At 39.2% G+C, this 18,222-nt stretch overlaps 1 protein-coding gene across 8 annotated transcripts in view; it reads right to left on the bottom strand.

Annotated features, from left to right (window-relative positions):
- IQGAP2 (IQ motif containing GTPase activating protein 2) overlaps window positions 1-18,222 on the bottom strand; it is a 311,257-nt gene that overhangs the window by 42,165 nt on the left and 250,870 nt on the right. For all 8 annotated transcript variants that reach the window (XM_031666244.1, XM_031666249.1, XM_031666245.1 and 5 more), the window contains 5 exons: window positions 13,440-13,523; window positions 11,993-12,064; window positions 11,259-11,328; window positions 7,923-8,131; window positions 1,539-1,688 (listed from right to left, as the gene is read on the bottom strand). In XM_031666244.1, the coding sequence (XP_031522104.1) occupies window positions 1,539-1,688; window positions 7,923-8,131; window positions 11,259-11,328; window positions 11,993-12,064; window positions 13,440-13,523 (585 nt within the window). The remainder of the gene's footprint in view (window positions 1-1,538; window positions 1,689-7,922; window positions 8,132-11,258; window positions 11,329-11,992; window positions 12,065-13,439; window positions 13,524-18,222) is intronic.

Genomic DNA, 18,222 nt, shown 5'->3' with positions numbered 1-18,222 from the left:
TTCTATAATTTCTTCAGTGATAATGGGCTAATGTCTCAAAAGAAGAGAAGGAGAAGAAAAATACATGATTTCAACAGAGATTTCACTTGATACAACTGAATGGTTGCACCCTTTGGTTGTACATTTTGGACTGTTTGTGGATAAAGTTTGGTGGGATTATTCTAAACATGCTCCTGTGCTTTTTCTTCTTCCCAAATGCCTCCATTTATCTAATAAACAATGCAAGTCTTAGGTCAATGACTAGATTTTGACTTGTGACAAATTCTGTCAAATTGAGAAAACTAAATTCTACAGAATCTTCAATACGCTTGAAATTTCATGGATATAAAAAATGATAAGTGCCTAAGATTAACTTTCAAACTGGTAGTTGACTACTAAATTAGGCAGACCAAAGTCCTTTCCTGCTTAAAGTGAGCCCCCTTTCTTTCTAAGTTTGCCGGCGTGAAACAGTGGGTTCCACAGACAATTCTAAGTACTGTTAACCTTTTCCTTCTGTACCGCCATGTGGTGGCCACTTGTGTGAAGATGTTCATATGTTTGAAGATGTTCTCCAACCTCTTATTCCAAGTAGAGAAATTTCAAACCTACCAAAATTAACATCGTGTTTCTCCATGAGATTTGCCACACCTCCTATTTATGGTTTGTGTAATGTGCTCTCTATACATCTACAGACAGTGACATCCTCAAAGACCTAAGCATCTCCGGGCTTTGAAGGAATTCCAACAGTGGCCCCACTCTGAGAGACATCTGACTCTTCCAAGGGAGAACTATGGATCCACCTCTTTGGGGAAACTTTTCCTGCTGAAGAGGATGCTTGTTTATCTCTATCGCTATCATGCAGTTCCCTTTGTGACTAGCTGTATGTGCTAGTAGGCCTGACAGGCTGAATCAATGGTCAAACAAAACAATAAGTGATTCATCAAAGTCCAACCATAACCAGTCAAACTTATTAGTTCTCACCATCACTCAGGAAGCAATGGAAAATTACTATTCATTTAGATCACAGTAACATCATGAAAATAAAAGAAAAAAGAAGTACTGTTTTGAAATCCCAAACCCTCTGGCTCTTTCCCCCACAGAAGGGGAGATTGGTTCTGGTAAATATCTGTTTTTCACATACAGTTATTTTAATTTTTTCATGGATGACTGTACCTGTTTTTGTTTTGTTACTATCAGATTTATATTGTTTCTGCAGGTAACCGCAGTATAATATTGTGAAGAGCATGGGCTCTGAAGTCAAACTGCCTGCGTTTCAAAACCCTTGCTTTATCATGTACTGCATGTACTGGCTGTGTCTCAGTTTTCTCATCTGTAATGCAGGAATAACAATAGTACTTATTCTCTCGCGGCTCCCAGGGTTATGGTAAGAATTAAATGAGAGAATGTATGTAAAGCACCAAAAATAGCCTTGGTACTTAGTAGATGCTCAACACAGGGATGCTATTATAGCTGAAGCATGATAAAAGACTCCCTGTAAGCCACAGACATGTAACATAGCAGTACTCCCAGACTCAGAGTGAAAGATAAATTGTTCTTACCTGTAAAAGGTAAAACAGTTGCTGATATGTTTCTAGTGTTTTTCTCCTCTCCTTACTCAAACTTTTTATTCCTTGGTTGTCGGTGTTATTCAGTATTTCCATTTCTCCTCCTTTTTTCTTATTCAGCTTTTTACTGTGTGAAATTACATCCTGTAAAAAATTGATGAGATTACTGCTTTTTAATTCTTGTACTCTTTTCCTCCTCTCTTCACATACAGGATTGAAACACACGTAATTGGAAATACAGGCATACCTCATTGTATTGTGCATTGCTTTATTGTGCTTCACAGATATTGCATTTTTTTTTTTTTTTTGCAAATTGAAGATTTGTGCAATCCTGCATTGAACATGCCTATTGTCACCATTTTTTCCAATAGCATGTACTTACTTTGTGTCTCTGTGTCACATTTTGATAATTCTTGTAATACATAGAACTTTTTCATTATTATACTATCTGTTATGGGGCGCTGTTATCAGTGATCCTGTTTTTTTTGAAGTGGAGTCTCTCTCTATCACCCAGGCTGGAGTGCAGTGGTACAACCTCAGCACACTGCAACCTCCGCCTGCCAGGTTCAAGTGATTCTCCTGCCTCAGCCTCCCGAGTAGCTGGGATTACAGGCGCCTGCCACCACGCCTGGCTAATTTTTGTATTTTTAGTAGAGATGGGGTTTCACCATGTTGACCAGGCTGGTCTTGATCTCCTGCCTTCTTGATCCACCTGCCTCTGCCTTCTAAAGTGCTGGGATTACAGGCGTGAGCACCTGGCCTATCAGGGATCTTTGATGTTACTACTGTAATTGTTTTGGGGTACCACAAACCATGCCCATATAACTTAAGTAGCAGTTCTGACTGCTTCACCAACTTTCCTTTTTCTCTTCTCTCCTTGGGCGCCCTATTCCCTGAGACAGGACGATATTAAAATTAGGTTAATTAATAACCATACGATGGCCTTGAAGTGTTCAAGTGAAATTTACACATCTTTCACTTTAAATGAAAAGTTAGAAATGATTAAGCTTAGTGAAGAAGTTATATCAAAAGATAGGCTAGGCCTAAAGCTAGGCCTCTTGCACCAAACAGCTAAGTCGTGAATGCAAAGAAAAATTTCTAGAAAGAAAAAATGCTACTTCAGTGAAAACATGAAAGATTAAAAAAATCAAAATGGCCTTATTGTTGATATGGAGAAAGTTGAGTGGTATGGATAGAAGATTAAACCAGCACAATATTCCTTTAAGCCAAAGCCTAATCCAAAGCAAGGCCCTAACTTTCTTCAATTCTATGAAGCCTTAGACAAGCCAGGAAGCTTTGGAAGAAAAGTTGGAAGTGGGCCAAGTGTGGTGGCTCATGCCTGTGATCCCAGCACTTTGGAAGGCCAAGATGGGAGGATGGCTTCAGGCCAGGAGTTTGAGATCAACCTGGGTAACAGAGCAAGACCCCATCGGCACAAACAAATTTTAAAAATAAGCCAGGTGTGGTGGCTCATGCCTGTGGTACTAGCTACTCAGAAGTCTGAGATCCACAGTAAGAAATACATTTTCCATATTTTATTGGTGAACACACATACACCCTCTCTCTTGCTAATGGTACGTGCTGATATTTTCTATTTGCTTTTATTCTATTCCACTTCTAAAGATTACTCATTGTGACACACTAAATTGATTTCATGACCCTAATGGCACATGACTCATATTTGAAAGTCGCTATTCTAGAACACCTCCCCTGTCACTTGGCATTAGTTCACTGTCCCAGAGTAAGTGGCAAGAAAGTTGCTTTTCCTAAAACTTCTTCCAGATTTTTGACTGAGCTCTTAGCCAGACCTCTACATGAGGACTCTACTTGCACATCAGGAATGCCGGGCCTGTATCCTTAGAGGGGCACTATGGTCAGTGTGGACAACAGCATTTTGCTCTGCATGCACTACTTGCATCTGTCACCCTGGCTCCTTCCCACCAAATACCAGCAGGGACTCCTAGTCATTTTCACAGCCGACATGTGCCCGCCCTCATTTCCAGTTGCCACTGGGGATAAGAACCACTGTCAGGTCTTGCCTAAAGGGTAAGCTCTAAATATGTTTACTTCCTGGCACCCCATTCTCCCATGGCTGGGGTCAGCCTATTGAGCAGCCGGGGTCCAGAGCTCTAGGAAGCTCTCGAATAAGACAGTTCCATGTGGCTACATCCATTGCCTTCCAGGCCCATGACTTTATTCCTTCTCATTCTCAGCTCAGAGAGAGGTAGCCTTGACTTACCCACTTACTTCTGTCACCCCAGTTGCTTTTATAGGGAAAGCAGAGAGGGGAGTTGATTTACATTCCCATAATATTTTTTAAACAGCAACATTTCTCCCTTGTTTTACCAATATATAAAATGTTTCAGTTCAAAGAAAGGAAGTGTAGTTACCACCAGATAGAGGTCAAGGGGGAATCTAGGCAGGTGGCTGTCTGATAATCCTTATCTATAAGAAGTCCTAAGACATCACTAGAGTAAATGTGGCTTACAGTGCCAGTTAATCCACATTTTTCCTCTTCAGATAGCTGGCGACATGTAAATCATTCAACTCCCTCAAATACACAGAATAAATCTATTACCTTGATTTTAAATATATGGCAGGAAAACAAGTCTTGTTACCTATAATCCCCCCCTTTTCCCTCCCAAGTGTTTTCAGTGGAGGTCACTCTAGAAACTGAGGGCTTTTTGTTTTGTTGCAGACTTCATCTTCTGGTTAATGGTTTTTGCCATATACAGAAGAGAGGATAGGGGTGGTGAGCAAGATCTGGGGCAGATCTAAACTCCTCTGCATTAAAAACAGAGAGAGTTGGTGAAGGCAGGACAGGGAGAGGAATGGAGGGAGGGAAGCAGCGGAGGCAATGCTGAACCCAGAAAGGGGAAGAGAGGGTGGGCCGGTGGCTGTGCCGATGGAACAGCGCCTGTCTGCTGGAGCTCCAAGGGCAGAGCTGGGTACAGCAACCGGGATAGCCCCTCTGCCTTCTCCCTGTGAGGTTCTGACTTGCTCATGAATGTGCTTGGGTGAATGGAGGTTTGCTTTGGGAAGCTTGAAAATGGACACAAGAGCCAACCCAGACAAGGATAACAAACAGAGCGGTTACTTTTTATTCATCAAAACTCACTTTTCCTGATTCTTAATCAATATCGAACACTGCAGGAGTACCGTGGTTTGAAAGAGGAACCGTATTTGGCTTGTTCATGATAGTCCCACATCTCAATATTGCCCTTTTACCGCCACCTTTCCCCTTTTCCTGATAAGGGGATATCTGCATGCCGGTAGTATGCCATGATATAAACATTTTTGTAGAAAATGTGGGCTAGTATGAAGGGCTTGGGCTTGGGCTTTGGAGTCGTAACGATATGGGTATCTGCAGAGTATAATTAGCTTGGTAAACCTGCACAGGTTAATCTAAGCTTCAGTTTCCTCATCTATAGAGTGAGTGTAATAACAGCAATTTTACTGAGTTGCTGTGAAGATTAAAAATATATGTAAATCACCTAGTACATTTTCCAAGGAAGAAAACACACTCAGAGAGAGGTTAAAAAATATGCTCAAGGTCACATGTTAATATAAGCAGTGAAGTAGTATAATTAAGCATTAATAGTTACAAATCTCAATGCTGGGTTTCAGGTAGTTCTGGCCTGCAAATCTGGGCTCCTGGATGATACATCACACTTATGAATGGGAATTTTAGTACTAGTTTTAGATTAGCTTTAGTCTCTTAATTTAGGCTTTCCTTCCAGCTAGGTTGACCTATACTTTTTTTTTTTTTTTTTGGCTCCTGTGCCTCCAGGAAACCTCTATTTCAGTTGCTTTGTCTTCTTTCTCCAAACCATTCTTTTTGCCTAAAATCAATGTTAGTCACTTCACTAACCCACAGATTTTGAGGTTTTAGGAGGAATGCCGATTTTTAAAAGAACTATAAAAAATGTTAAGGTTACTAGCAAGAGCTAGCATTGTTCTGTAAGAACAAAGCCATTTCCCTTTACAATCTCTCTTTCCTCACTAAACACACACTCATTGTTAAAAATAAAAAGGTGTGGGGAGGAGGGGGAGAAGATAAACTTAACTATCACACAAAGAAAAATCACTCAACTTCTTTCTCCGTCTGGCTTATTATTATTTTTTGATAATAAAATAAATCATACTACCTTAGGCACTATTTTCTCCTCTACTAAATCACAAACCTTTCCTCCTGCTTTAGAAGTATCAAAACCATTATTTTTAGTGGTTATACAACATCTATATTAAACTAATTATATCATCCTCTGCATATTGTTCTGGCCTTCAGGTCGTTTCCCACTTTTTCACTACTATAAATAAAGCTTCAACTGCTCTGTTCTTGCATCACTACAAATGTTCTGTCAATGATAAGGCTAACAGCTGCATATTTAATAATCATTAGTTTAATCACTAAAAAATGCTGGATACATATTTGGTGTTTGCAAATACGTTGAAAAACTTCACAATGTTATCTATTAGTGATAAGTGGCTTTAAAAAAAACCCCACAAAACTCAAGCATTCATGAAAATCTGATAACTTGCCATGATTGTGTTTCCAAAAGATACATATTATTTAAACTATGTACTGATTTGCAACTAAGCCTTCATTTTAAAAGGCAAGACATTTCCTGTTTATGATTTTATGGTGATAGGGTGAAACAGTAGTTTAAGGTTATAAAAAGCATTCTCTAAAAAACCTTCTGGAATACATTACGCTTGAAAAGTTCTCATTTTTGTCAAACAATACAAATACATTATTTAAAAAAAAATACTATTGTTTTTCTGGATAAAATAATAAAAGTAGTTTTATTCCTGAATGTTTAGAAGAGATGATCACTTGTGTTTATAAAATGATGTTTTTCTTATTTTCTCCTTCACAACTGCCCTGGTGTCTTTATGAGGTCTGGAGGACCAGCCTGGGGCATTCACATGCCCACGTAACTGGCAGCCTCCTGTGGCTGCTCATCTCCCAGCTGTCCAGAACACTCGCTTGGTTGCTGGCCGCTGGAGCTCCACCTATGAGCCACTGTAGCCTTCTCAGAGTTTCCAGAAGGTCAGTTTCCCTCTTCGACCTATCAGTTTCCTGAAAACTGATGTGGCACATAGGAAGGGAACAAGGACAGGGAGAGAGGTCTTATCCTAGGCATCTGTTCTTGGGTAAAAATGACGCTTTTTACACTTTTTTTTGAGCCCTGATATTGGCAGGTTTCACACAGATATGAAGTCACACCGTGATTTATTTAGAAGTTATCAATGTGGGCAGTGTGACTCTGTACGTATTTTGGAAATACGTGGGGATGTTTTTTTAATATCTTAACAATTGAAGGGCACTCCTGCTTTCTAGTGAGCAGGGATTGGGGATGAGAGGTGCTCTGTGATCTGGCGATTTGTGGGATGGTCCTGTGTAAATAATTGCCCTACACCTTGCATGACAGAACTTTTGAATGTCTTACTGGTCATTTACGTAGGTCAATATTCTGTTTGTAATTATCTAAGCCTAGAATCTAATTGTTTTACGTAGATGCATAATATATTTTCCCCACACAAAATCTAGGATTTTCTAGAATTGCAACTGGCAACGAGGTCCTGCCAGCTCTACCACTTCTCCACATCAGTTGCCACTGAAGCCCTCACAATCTGTAGCTGTTCTGTGAAGAGGTCCACACCCCTGGTAACTGTATCATGTCTTCCAGTGTCATCAGGCATATACATTTTCTCAATAAAATATGTGCTTTTATTAATAATTATGCTTTAAATTTCTTTTTTGTATTCATATAAAGGCCCTAGTCTTATTCTGAAGGTATATACATCAGTACATTTTATCACATAGATTTCATTTCAGAATAAGGAAGCCTTACAAAATGTTTTAAATGGGGAGGCATAAAATTTTACAGACTGGAGAACCACTAATTTATAATAAAAACAATAAAAACTTATCGTAGATTCCAAATGAACTTAGCTAGACCAAAGTGTCATGAACATATATAACCACAAACAACATGTTTCAGTCAACAGTAGACCTCATATAAGACATTAGTTCTATAAGATTATAGTACAATATTTTCACTGTATTTTTTCTATGTTGAGCTATGTTTAGACACACAAATACTTACCATTGTGTTACAATTGCCTGCAGTATTAGTACAGTCACAAGCTATACAGGTGTGTGGCCCAGGAGCAGTAGGCTTTACCATATAGCCTAGGTGTGTAGTAGACTCTACCATCTATGTTTAGGTAAGTGTTCTATGATGTTTGCATCAGGATGAAATCACCTAATGCTACGTTTCTGAAAATGTATCCCTGTCATTAAATGACTCTTGACTGTATGTAGGCATCTTCCCTCTTCTGGGAGCTGACAGTCCCAAAAACCCCACCGACCTCTAGTGTGATCCTGTTCTTCACCAGGAGTCCAATCTTGATGTCCATCAGGTTTAGGTCTTTTTCCAGCTGTTGATTGGCCCTGATCTTGGTCACTACTTCTTCCCTTAATCGTGCAACCTCTAGTTCCTCCTGGAAATCCAAATCACTTTGGTCCAACAGGTATACAAATTTGCGAATTACTGTTAATGGTGGGTTTTCAGAGCCAACTGCAGTGACAGGAACAGGCATACTTTAATTAGGAAAGCTTGGAATGATTATCAACAGGAAAGAAACAAGGTCTTAAACAATTACTAGAAAAATATACCAATGAAAGTACTTGGTCTAGGGTGAGAATCATTCTACCCACCCTCACACAATTTAAAATCTGGACAAGGAAACTGATAAATAAATAAATGAACCAAACAGATATCTGGCCCCACTCTTTTCTAGTTATCAACTCCCCTTTTCTCCCTTTTATCAGCTCTCTCTCACACTGTTCCCTGGACTCATGCACTAAGAAGATAGTACTATCTGTGCCTCCTTCCTCAGGAACCTGGGAAAGAAAGTTAATATAAGTTACCTTGACCCTGAGACCTTGTGCTTCAGCTAGATAAGTGACTTACATTCTTGCTGCAGGAAGCAGAAAGTGGTTTCTCCCAACCCAAAGGATCTTTGGGAAGGAGCCGGAAGTAGGCGAAAGCTGAATTAGAAAAGGGCCAGGAAGGGGGGACTGTAAAAGCCAAACAGGAACCAACAGAATGATAAGTGAAACGAATGTTCTACCCAGCTGAAATAAAAAGATTTTAGAAATTGAAACTTGGCCCTTGTTCTTTGAGCACCGGCCAAGGGAGGGTGCTCAGAATCTATGGGTCAGCCCCTGTTATTGAGAGGGACATTCGCACATAAATTCTAAAAGGGTGTTTCCCTTAGTATCTGGAACTTTAGGCTTTAATTTCCTGGCACTCTGACTCTTGGAAAATATTTTAACACGCTTAGGGAGATAAGATCTGGGTAAACTGTAAGAATAAATCATCTGGTCCATTGAGGACGAATGATTAGACCCAATAATAGAAAGATGACTTGCAAGAGCTAGTACAGTCATGGTCATCTCAATAGTTGCCCTCCTTTACACCTAGGCCCTTGACAGTCTTCCTTTGACTTCCATCTTAGTTCCGTGGTGTTTTGACACTAAAGGAGGAAGAAAACCAACACCACAAACAACTGCATAAACCCAGCATGGAAAACCAAATCTATAGTCAGGTATGTTATTTTACCGTTGCTGATGGCCTTTATTGGAGAATTTTCCTTGGATCACCGGACCCTTTATTTCCTGACCACTGAAGCACATCAATTTATTTTCCGTCCATTTCCAGCAAAGATGCTACCACTGACATGACCACTTCAGGGAAGGCCTTAGCAATGCACCACAGCTCATCCATGCAGCCAAGTTGGGGGAACATGAGCCCTCCCAGTGTGGCCAGAGTTGATGGCTGCTTCTCCCTCCCGCTAAGGGTTATGTCTCTTCATATGTACTAACAGTCCCATCGGAAACAACTAAATTAGTATTTTAGCTTTACTAATTGTTATGGCCTGAATTTATTATTTCCTCTATCAATACTAGGCTTTTTGCCATCTTCATCTGAGAATGACTTTGTGGTACAGATATTTTCATTTCAGGAAATCAGACCACTTTATAGTCTGCACCTACAGGTGACCACATCCTAGTTCCAGCAACTTTCAAGCTGGAATGCGTTCAGTGACATTCCAGAGAAAAAGGGTGAGAACAGATGATAACAAACTTAGAAAAGTTTTGGTTACCATAAACTTTTTTTGATTACCATAAAAGCACCCAATTTGCTGAAGCCCAGAGAAGCTTAGATCTAACTCACTCACCGAGATGGTTTCTCTATTTACCTTTTATGTCCCAATATAAAGTTGCCCAGATTTTAAAATCGGAATTTGTCTTTGTAATAAAAAAGTAAACAAATAAAAAACATCACTGTAACTGCTTAAAAAAAAACATGTTACCTTGAACGAAATGAAAATTAGCCTGTGTCCATTTGGAAAATTTACTTTGAAGTCATCTTTCATATATAAAAGCAATAGCAAACATATTTTAGTGTCAGGGCTCAGAAAAAGAAAAATCCTCTTTAGCCTTCTTTAAAAAAAATTCAAAACAACAACAACATATCTACCAGCTGAGAGGTGAGCTGGAATCTAGTGGAATGAGACATTATTCAGTAGATTCTGCAGGCTGGAGGCAGAGTGAGGACTTCAAGCGTCCCTAGATTTTCCTTAACAAGTACCAGGGAAGATCTTTCTTGAGCCATATACTTCATCCCTTAATTCAGACAAACTTTAGACAATAAAAGGTGCTGGCTAAACTTACTAGGCACTGTAAGTACTAATAAATTTATCAGCAAGCTTTCCTTGACTGTGCATGTTCCTGTGATAATTAGAATGCAAAAATTGAATATATGAAGAATCAACTTATGATGTAAAAAAACAAAATAACAAACATAGGCAAAGTTGGGACTGTAAGGAGATATCACAAAATGTGACTGTTATTTTTTGGTGAATTTTATTTTGCTATTTTCAAACTTTCTACACATTTTTATTAAAAACCTTAATCTGTAATCCTAGCACTTTGGGAGGCCGAGGCAGGTGAATCATGAGGTCAGGGGTTGAAGACCAGCCTGACACACATGGTGAAACCCCGTCTCTACTAAAAATACAAAATATTAGCTGGGTGTGGTGGCTTGTGCCTGTAATCCCAGCTACTTAGGAGGCTGAGGCAGGAAAATCACTTGAACTGGGGAGGTGGAGGTTGCAGTGAGCCAAGATTGCGCCACTGCACTCCAGCCTAGGCAACAGTGTGAGACTCTGTCTGAAAACAAAAACAAACAAACAAAAATTAAAAATCATTCTGTGAAAAGTTCAGAATGAAATTGCAGGAAGATGTCTGCAGTTGTCATTTTTGGGAGATGAGACTATGTCTAACAAATTAAACAATGTAAATGTAAGATTATTTTCTAGCTAACTCTTTTGTATTAGATTTTTGACTCTAGCTTAGATTGAAAAAAAATTCAGCATTTATGCCAACTCCATTCTCTTTGAAGAAGAAATTATACCATGTGGCTGATCCCTTCTGTTTAATAGGAAGGCCCACTTCCTGTCACCAAGTGTTCCTCTGTGTACTGGTTTAGAACCTGGGGCCTGAGATGATCAAAATCTACTGGAAACAATGGGTATCCTCTGTTCTTAGAGCAATCTCTGAAGTGACCAATATGGACCAATATGTCCTTGCCTGGTTTATAAAAAATCCTTGCTTTGTTTCAGAAAGCTCTCACTTACCCAGTGTTTTGTAGTCATCTCTAGCTTTGTTCGCTCTCAGCAGTGACTGTATTTTCACAATTTCATTATTCTGCAAAAGATTGAGACAAGTCTTGATCTCCCAGAGTCCCACCTACTCCATTATTTTTGAATTTAGAACATTTAAGAACTGTTAGTATTTAAGAACTGACACTACTTAGAACTGACAGTATTTCAATGTGATGTATTCAACGTTTATTTTTCCATTTTCTTTGAAGAAGAGGTCAGATAAGTTAACTAAAAGTACAAACAAGACTGTAGGGGAACTGCTTAGACAAAGAGATCTAAAAAGGGAAAATAATCTTAGCACAAAACTTAGATGATCCAATCTATGTTCCCATATCTCTTCTTTAAAGATTCAGGAAAAAATCCCTCCCGGGGGCTTCTATTTAAAGTAAGCAGTTAGCAGTTGAAAAAACTACATATGCAATGCTGGAAAATATTTCTCTCGAGTCTTCTCTCTTTGGTGTTACTAGCCTACAGTTTTCCCCTCACCCATTTTCTATTGAGTCCTGACTGGCGAAGTCTAACTCTCAACATGATTTCTGAATGAAAACAGTAAGCCTCCAAATATTATCATATGAAGTTCTAAGATCCATTCTTTCCTAAGTGTTCTTGTCCACCATTCAACAAAAATCATTCAATGCTAACATTCAATAAAGCATTAATTTAGTTCATTATCAACCTGGATAAAATCCCACAGGCATTTTTCTTACATGATCTCTGAAATACTGTAGTCTTGAAAGATAGCTCTTTCTTGCAGTTGCCATTCGGAACCAGGACTGAATCTAAAAAGTTTAAAAAAATAGAAAAGAACAATAAAAAATAAAGAGAAAAGTCAAAGTAATCACCAAACAACCCGTTATACGGTTTTGTGTAGTTTTTCTAAAAACAGTGATACTTGATAAGGAAAAACAGCAGCCCACTAAATAATCAATCTTTCACAGATGTTTCTTAAGGGGTTCAAAACACTTTACATGTTACTGTTAATTTCACTGCCTTAATAAGAGAGAGGTGGGGAGAACAATTTAACTTTGTACTATTTTACCTTAATCTCAGTAAATAAAAGCCAGAAGGGTGAGGCGTTTTGCTGAGAGTTGCAATGAGTCAGGAAATCAAGTAAACTAAGTCTAGGGTTTCTTTTATCATCCCTTTAAATGCATTCAATATCCTTTAAGTTTTTACGGGAAAACACTGAAGAGGTCTCATGAAGGACCAATTGCTACCAATAGTTTTTGAGGAAATAGGCATAACTTCCATAGGATGCTATTTCATCAAGGAGCTACTGCACAATGGATCTGGGTCACATTATTCTCTGCCTTCACAGTTTAAAACTTTTTTTTTTAATTTGTTTTTGTTTATTATTATTTTTAAAAATACAAATGAGGTCCCCCTATGTTACCCAGGCTGGTCTTGAACTCCTGGGCTCAAGTGATCCTCCCACCTCGGCCTCCCAAAGTGCTGGGATTACAGGTGTGAGCCACTAAGCCTGGCCTAAAACATCTTTAAACTAATCTGATTCTACTTTCCAGCTCCATTGCTTCCACTCTCATCTGGATTTCCAAGCTGGAGACTTGCAGATCTCCAAGTTGTAGATCTCCAAGTTGTAGATTTCCAAGTTGATTTTTGTCCAGTCCTCTGGCTTTCAGATCCATGAGAGTGGACACCACAGCACCCTTTCTTTCTCACCCAGAACTATTCACCTGAGTGAAAGGCTGGGTTTGACTAATTCAACTCCCAAATATAGGCCTTAAATTAGCTCTACTTCCTCTAATCATTGGTTTTGTTCTGTTACATCTATGCATTCTAAATATGCTTAAGCAAATGTGGAAAGAGAAACATGAAATAAAGCTGGGTTCTACCTAGAGTTTAAATAATCAATTTGAACTTTCTAGACAAAGAGAATTTATTAGTCACAGAACACTTTCACTTGTGATTCTCATAACCACTCATAAAGGACTTGAAGTTTTATAGTAGTTTAACTAACCTGCTTGAAAAATGATTAGGTAAATGAGCAGCGGAGCTGGGATTCAAATCCAGTACTGCCTTCTGACTTCAAGGCTCACACATACCCTCCCTTTCTGTAGCTGTCTTTCAGATTAAACATGAAATGAGGGGAAACGTTTAAGCCAAGCACTTGGTATGGTAGGAAAGGGTATTTACCTTCACAATAGAATCAGTATTATCAATGAATGTTTGCCGCCTGTGCATATACACCTTCCGTTGTTTACATCCTTTCCAAAAAGCCTAAGGAAAAGAGTGGGTTATAGAATTATTTACCAGCAAGTTTCCCAGTTTATATAGGAAGTGCAAGAGCAGAGCACATCTCAGGTCGCATGGAGCTGGGGCACTGTCAGGGACCCTCCCTTCAAATCTCATCTGGACATCCTCTCTGGGGGTAGCCAGTTAACCATGGCACAGCACATCAGCTCACAGCTGAGACTTGTTCTAAGCTTACAACAGCAGAGCAGAGGTCATAAATTACATGGAGAAGCACAGTTCCTGCTGGAAAGCTTAACTTTACCAAGGCCCTGGGTGACAAGAAGGAATAATAAAATGGAATTTCTCCAAAACCCATAAAAAGTATTAAGTGGGTGCTACTGGTATTTGATAACAACAAAAAATGCTTGAAAATAATGCCTAATATTAAGTATCTTTACCACAACAAGTGGCCCACTGTGGCCCCGACTGGAAAGGAGGATGCTCTACCAACTTGTGGCCCTGAATCCCTTGGATCCCTGAAAACACTGGTGCTGCAACTGACCATCATTTCGTATACTCCTACATAAGGTTAAACAATGCTTCATCAACACAGCTTTACCTGATTATCACCATTAAGAAGAAATTTTACAGGAAACACAAAAACTGGACACAAACTAGTATCTTTAGAAGAATTAAATTCATAATTGCTATCGGTTTATTCCAATTCATTTATGAGCATCTTTTTATTGAAACATCTTTGTAACTCACCCCAATTCTGATACTGTTTTTCAAATTAGAAAGGAAGTAAAAGTTCCTTGTTAAAAAGGGCAAATATAAAAAATCAAATTATTTGTATAAACGTCCTTCCATGTCTGTATATATTTGCCTCATTCTTTTTTAAAAGGGTACATGAAATTTTATTTCAACAATAATATTTTTGTAATGAGTCAAAACAATATAGTCAGGATGGAATCAAAATGATGAACTGGGCACTCGCTCCAGACTTCCCCTTGGTCCAAATCCCTACAAGGCACAAATATGCTTAAAAAAAAAAAACCTTTTAATTTCGAAAGAATCACCAACTCACAAGAAGGATCAAAAATTATTCAATGAGTTCCATGTACCCCTTTACACAGCTTCCCCCAATGGTAATGTCATACAAATATACTTTTATTATTATTTTTTGAGACAGGGTCTCATTTTGTCACCCAGGCTACAGTGCAGTGGCTCAATCATGGCTAATTGCAGCCTCCACCTCCTGGGCTCAACTGATCCTCCTGCCTCAGACTCCTGAGTAGCTGGGACTACAGGTATACACCACCATGCCCAGCTAATTTTTCTATTTTTTATAGAGACAGAGTTTCATTATGTTGCCCAGGCTGTTCTTGAATTCCTGGACTCAAGCAATCCGCCCACCTTGGCCTCCCAAAGTGTTGGGATTACAGGTATTAGCCATACCTGGCCCAAACATACTTTTAAAGCAATCCATAATAGTGCTAGAAAATAAGAAGGCATAGAGATAAAAATTATGAGGGTTCCTAGAAAACAGAAGGTAACTAGAACTGAACTGAAAGAGGAAAAGGCAGAACAAATTTCCACAAAAATGTCAAAACATCTTTGATATGGCTTTAAGCTTGAGGCAGTCAGGGTAGTTTTGGGAAAATTCTTGCCTTATCCATTTGTCAATTGGTGGACAAAGAAAGCATAGATGGTGAAGTGTGAGCTCGAGGAAACTACAAAAGGGTATAGTTTTGGGGAGGGAATTTAGCAGTATCAAATTTAAAATTATTTAGCCTTTCACCTAATATTTCTAGTTTTCAATATATCTAGCCCAGGAAAATAAAAGCACCTGCGTAGAAAAACCCCATATATAAGTATTTTTGTCACAGCATTGTTTGTAATACCAAAAATGTGCATCCAGTAAAATGTTCACAAATAGGGGGAACAGCTAGAGACACTGCAATTGCAGTCCCACTGAGGGATGCTACACATCAGTTAAGAGTAAAGTAAGGTCGGGGGAGGGGGAGGGAATAGCATTAGGAGAGATACCTAATGTAAATGATGAGTCAATGGGTGCAGCACACCAACATGGCACATGTATACATATGTAACAAACCTGCATGTTGTGCACATGTACCCTAGAACTTAAAGTATATATATAAAAAAAGAGTAAAGTAAGGTCATATATACTGACTATGGCAATGCTCTGTATCTTGGAGAATAGGAAGACCTCCAAGATATACAGATAATATGAAAAGGAAATTTTAGCTTACCACACATATTATGATACCACATGTTAACAAAAAATCCACAGAATAATTATACATATTTCTATGCAAACAATCTGTACCTCAATACCTAGAAGATCTATTAAAATACACAGTGAACAAAGAGAAAGGGTATACGTACCTGTGTACCTATCTCTACTTCCACCTAGCTACTTCATAAAGGGAACTACTATTTAACATTTTATTATGTATCCTCTGAAATATGCACATGTGTAAACACACATACCCCATCATTATACACACAAATACAAATACAAACTTACATTAAGATGTGAACTGGGCATGGTGGTTCATGCCTTGATATGGTTTGGATTTGTGTCCCCACCCAAATCTCATGTCTAATCGAAATCCGCAATGTTTTAGAGACCTTCACAGCAGCCCCTGCCATCATAGGCTGGGAAGCCTAGGAGGGCAGAACAGTTTCATGGGCCAGGCCCAGGGCCTTGCTGCCTGCACAGCCTTGGGACACTAATCCCTGCATCCCAGTCGCTCCAGATCTAGCCATGGCTAAAAGGGGCTAGGTACAGCTCAGGCTGCTGCTTCAGAGGGTGCAAGCTGTAAGCCTTAGTGGCTTCCATATCATGTTAAGCCTGTGGGTGCACAGAATGCAAGAGTCGAGGCTTGGGAGCCTCTGCCTAGATTTCAAAGAATGTTCGGAAAAGCCTGGGATTCCAGGCAGAAGCCTGCTGCAGGAACAAAACCATCATGAAGAATCTCTGCAGGTCAGTGTGGAGAAGAAATGTGGGGTTGGAGCTCCTACACAGAGTCCCCACTAGGACATTGCCTAGTGGAGCTGTGAGCAGACAGCCACTGTCCTCCAGACCCCAGAATGGTAGATCCATTCATAGCTTGTACCCTGTGCCTGGAAAAGCCACAGACACTGAATACCAGCCCTTGAGAGAAGCCACGGGGAATGAACCCTGCAAACATTCAGAGCCACATCAGCACTTCACCTGTGAATTTCAAAAACTCAAGAGTAGAAAAATGTATTTATTCATATTTTTATTCTTCTAGCTATCCTTTCTTCCTTTCTGATGTTCTGAAATTTCTTCTTTCATCATTTCCTTTTTGTTTAGAGAGCTATCTGTAGTCATTCTTTGAGGGAAGGTTTGCTGGTAACAAGTGCTCTTAGTTTCTCCTTCCTTCCTAAAGGATATTTTTGCTGGATATAAAATTCTATGTTGACAGTTATTTTCTCTCCAGATTCTACAAGTGTCTGGGTGCCTTGTTACAGGAGAGTGGAAGTTTAGACTCCTCATTCAGCCTTTGCTTGCCCTGAAAAATATTTTACTTCCTTCTGGCCTCCGTAAGTTATGAAAAATCCTCTGTCATTAGAACCATCTCCCTCTTATAGGTAAGTTGTTTCTATCTCACTGCTTTTCAAAATATTTTCTTTGTCTTTCATTTTCAGAAGTTTGGCTGTGATATGTCTTTGTGTGAATTTCTTTCACTTTATCCTGTTTGAGGTTTCCTCAGCTTCTTGAATCTGTGTTTTTGCAACATTTCCACTTTTATTTCAAGTGCTTTGTCAGTACTGCCTCTTTCTCCTCTCCTCTGGGAATCTGATGACACAAATGTCAAATCTTCTGTTATAATCCCACTGATCCTTGAGGCTCTGTTCTTTATTTTTTTCATTTTCAGTCTGCTTTTTCTCTGTTGTTCAGATCTGGGAATTTCTATTGTTATAGTCTCTAGTTCACTGATTCATTCCTCCTCTGTCCTTCCATTCTGCTGCAAAGACTATTCATTGGGTTTCCACGTCTGTTACTGCATTTTTTAGTTCTAAAAGTTACTGTGTGGTTTATAAACTTTCTAATTATTTGCTGAGGCTTTAGTTTTTTTTCCTGAGATGTTCTTTCTTTTGCTTCAAGGGTTAGTAATTGCTAATTGCTTATTGTAACATTTTTATGATAGCTGCTTTAAAAATCCTTGTCAGATAATTCTAACATCTGTCATTTCTGTGTGGGTACCTAGGAATTGTTATTTTAAACTTAAGTTGTGATTTTCTTGGTTCTTGACATAAGTGATTGTTGTGATTGCAATATCCAAATAGTCAAGTGATGAACCTTAGACAATGTGGGTAGTATGGGGTCCTGGATCTTATTTAATCCTACTGTTTTAGGTGGCTTTTCCTGACATTGTTTTGGCAAGGAAAAGCGGGGGTGGGGGGGGCACTGCCTCATTACTAGGAGGTGGGAGGAGAAGGCTAGGTTCTCCATTTGGTTTCTGTCTATATAAACTAACATAACCCTCTTAAAGGTGAAGAGGAGAAAAGGAGGCTAGTGAACCTTGGGACCCAAGGAACCTTAACACCAAGGTGGGGAAGGCCTCCTTGTTATTGCTGGGAGGGGGTCCAGCTACCTACTGGACCTCTCTTGATATCACTCTGGCTGGGAGAGTAGAAGTGCCTTCTTATTACTCCCCATGTGGCCTCCATTGACCAACTAAGGGAAAAG

The sequence above is a fragment of the Papio anubis genome, chromosome 5, assembly GCF_008728515.1.
Source record: "Papio anubis isolate 15944 chromosome 5, Panubis1.0, whole genome shotgun sequence".
Classification (NCBI taxonomy): Eukaryota; Metazoa; Chordata; class Mammalia; order Primates; family Cercopithecidae; genus Papio; species Papio anubis.
The sequence above is the reverse complement of the archived record's forward strand: the minus strand, read 5'-3'. Positions and strand labels throughout refer to the sequence as shown.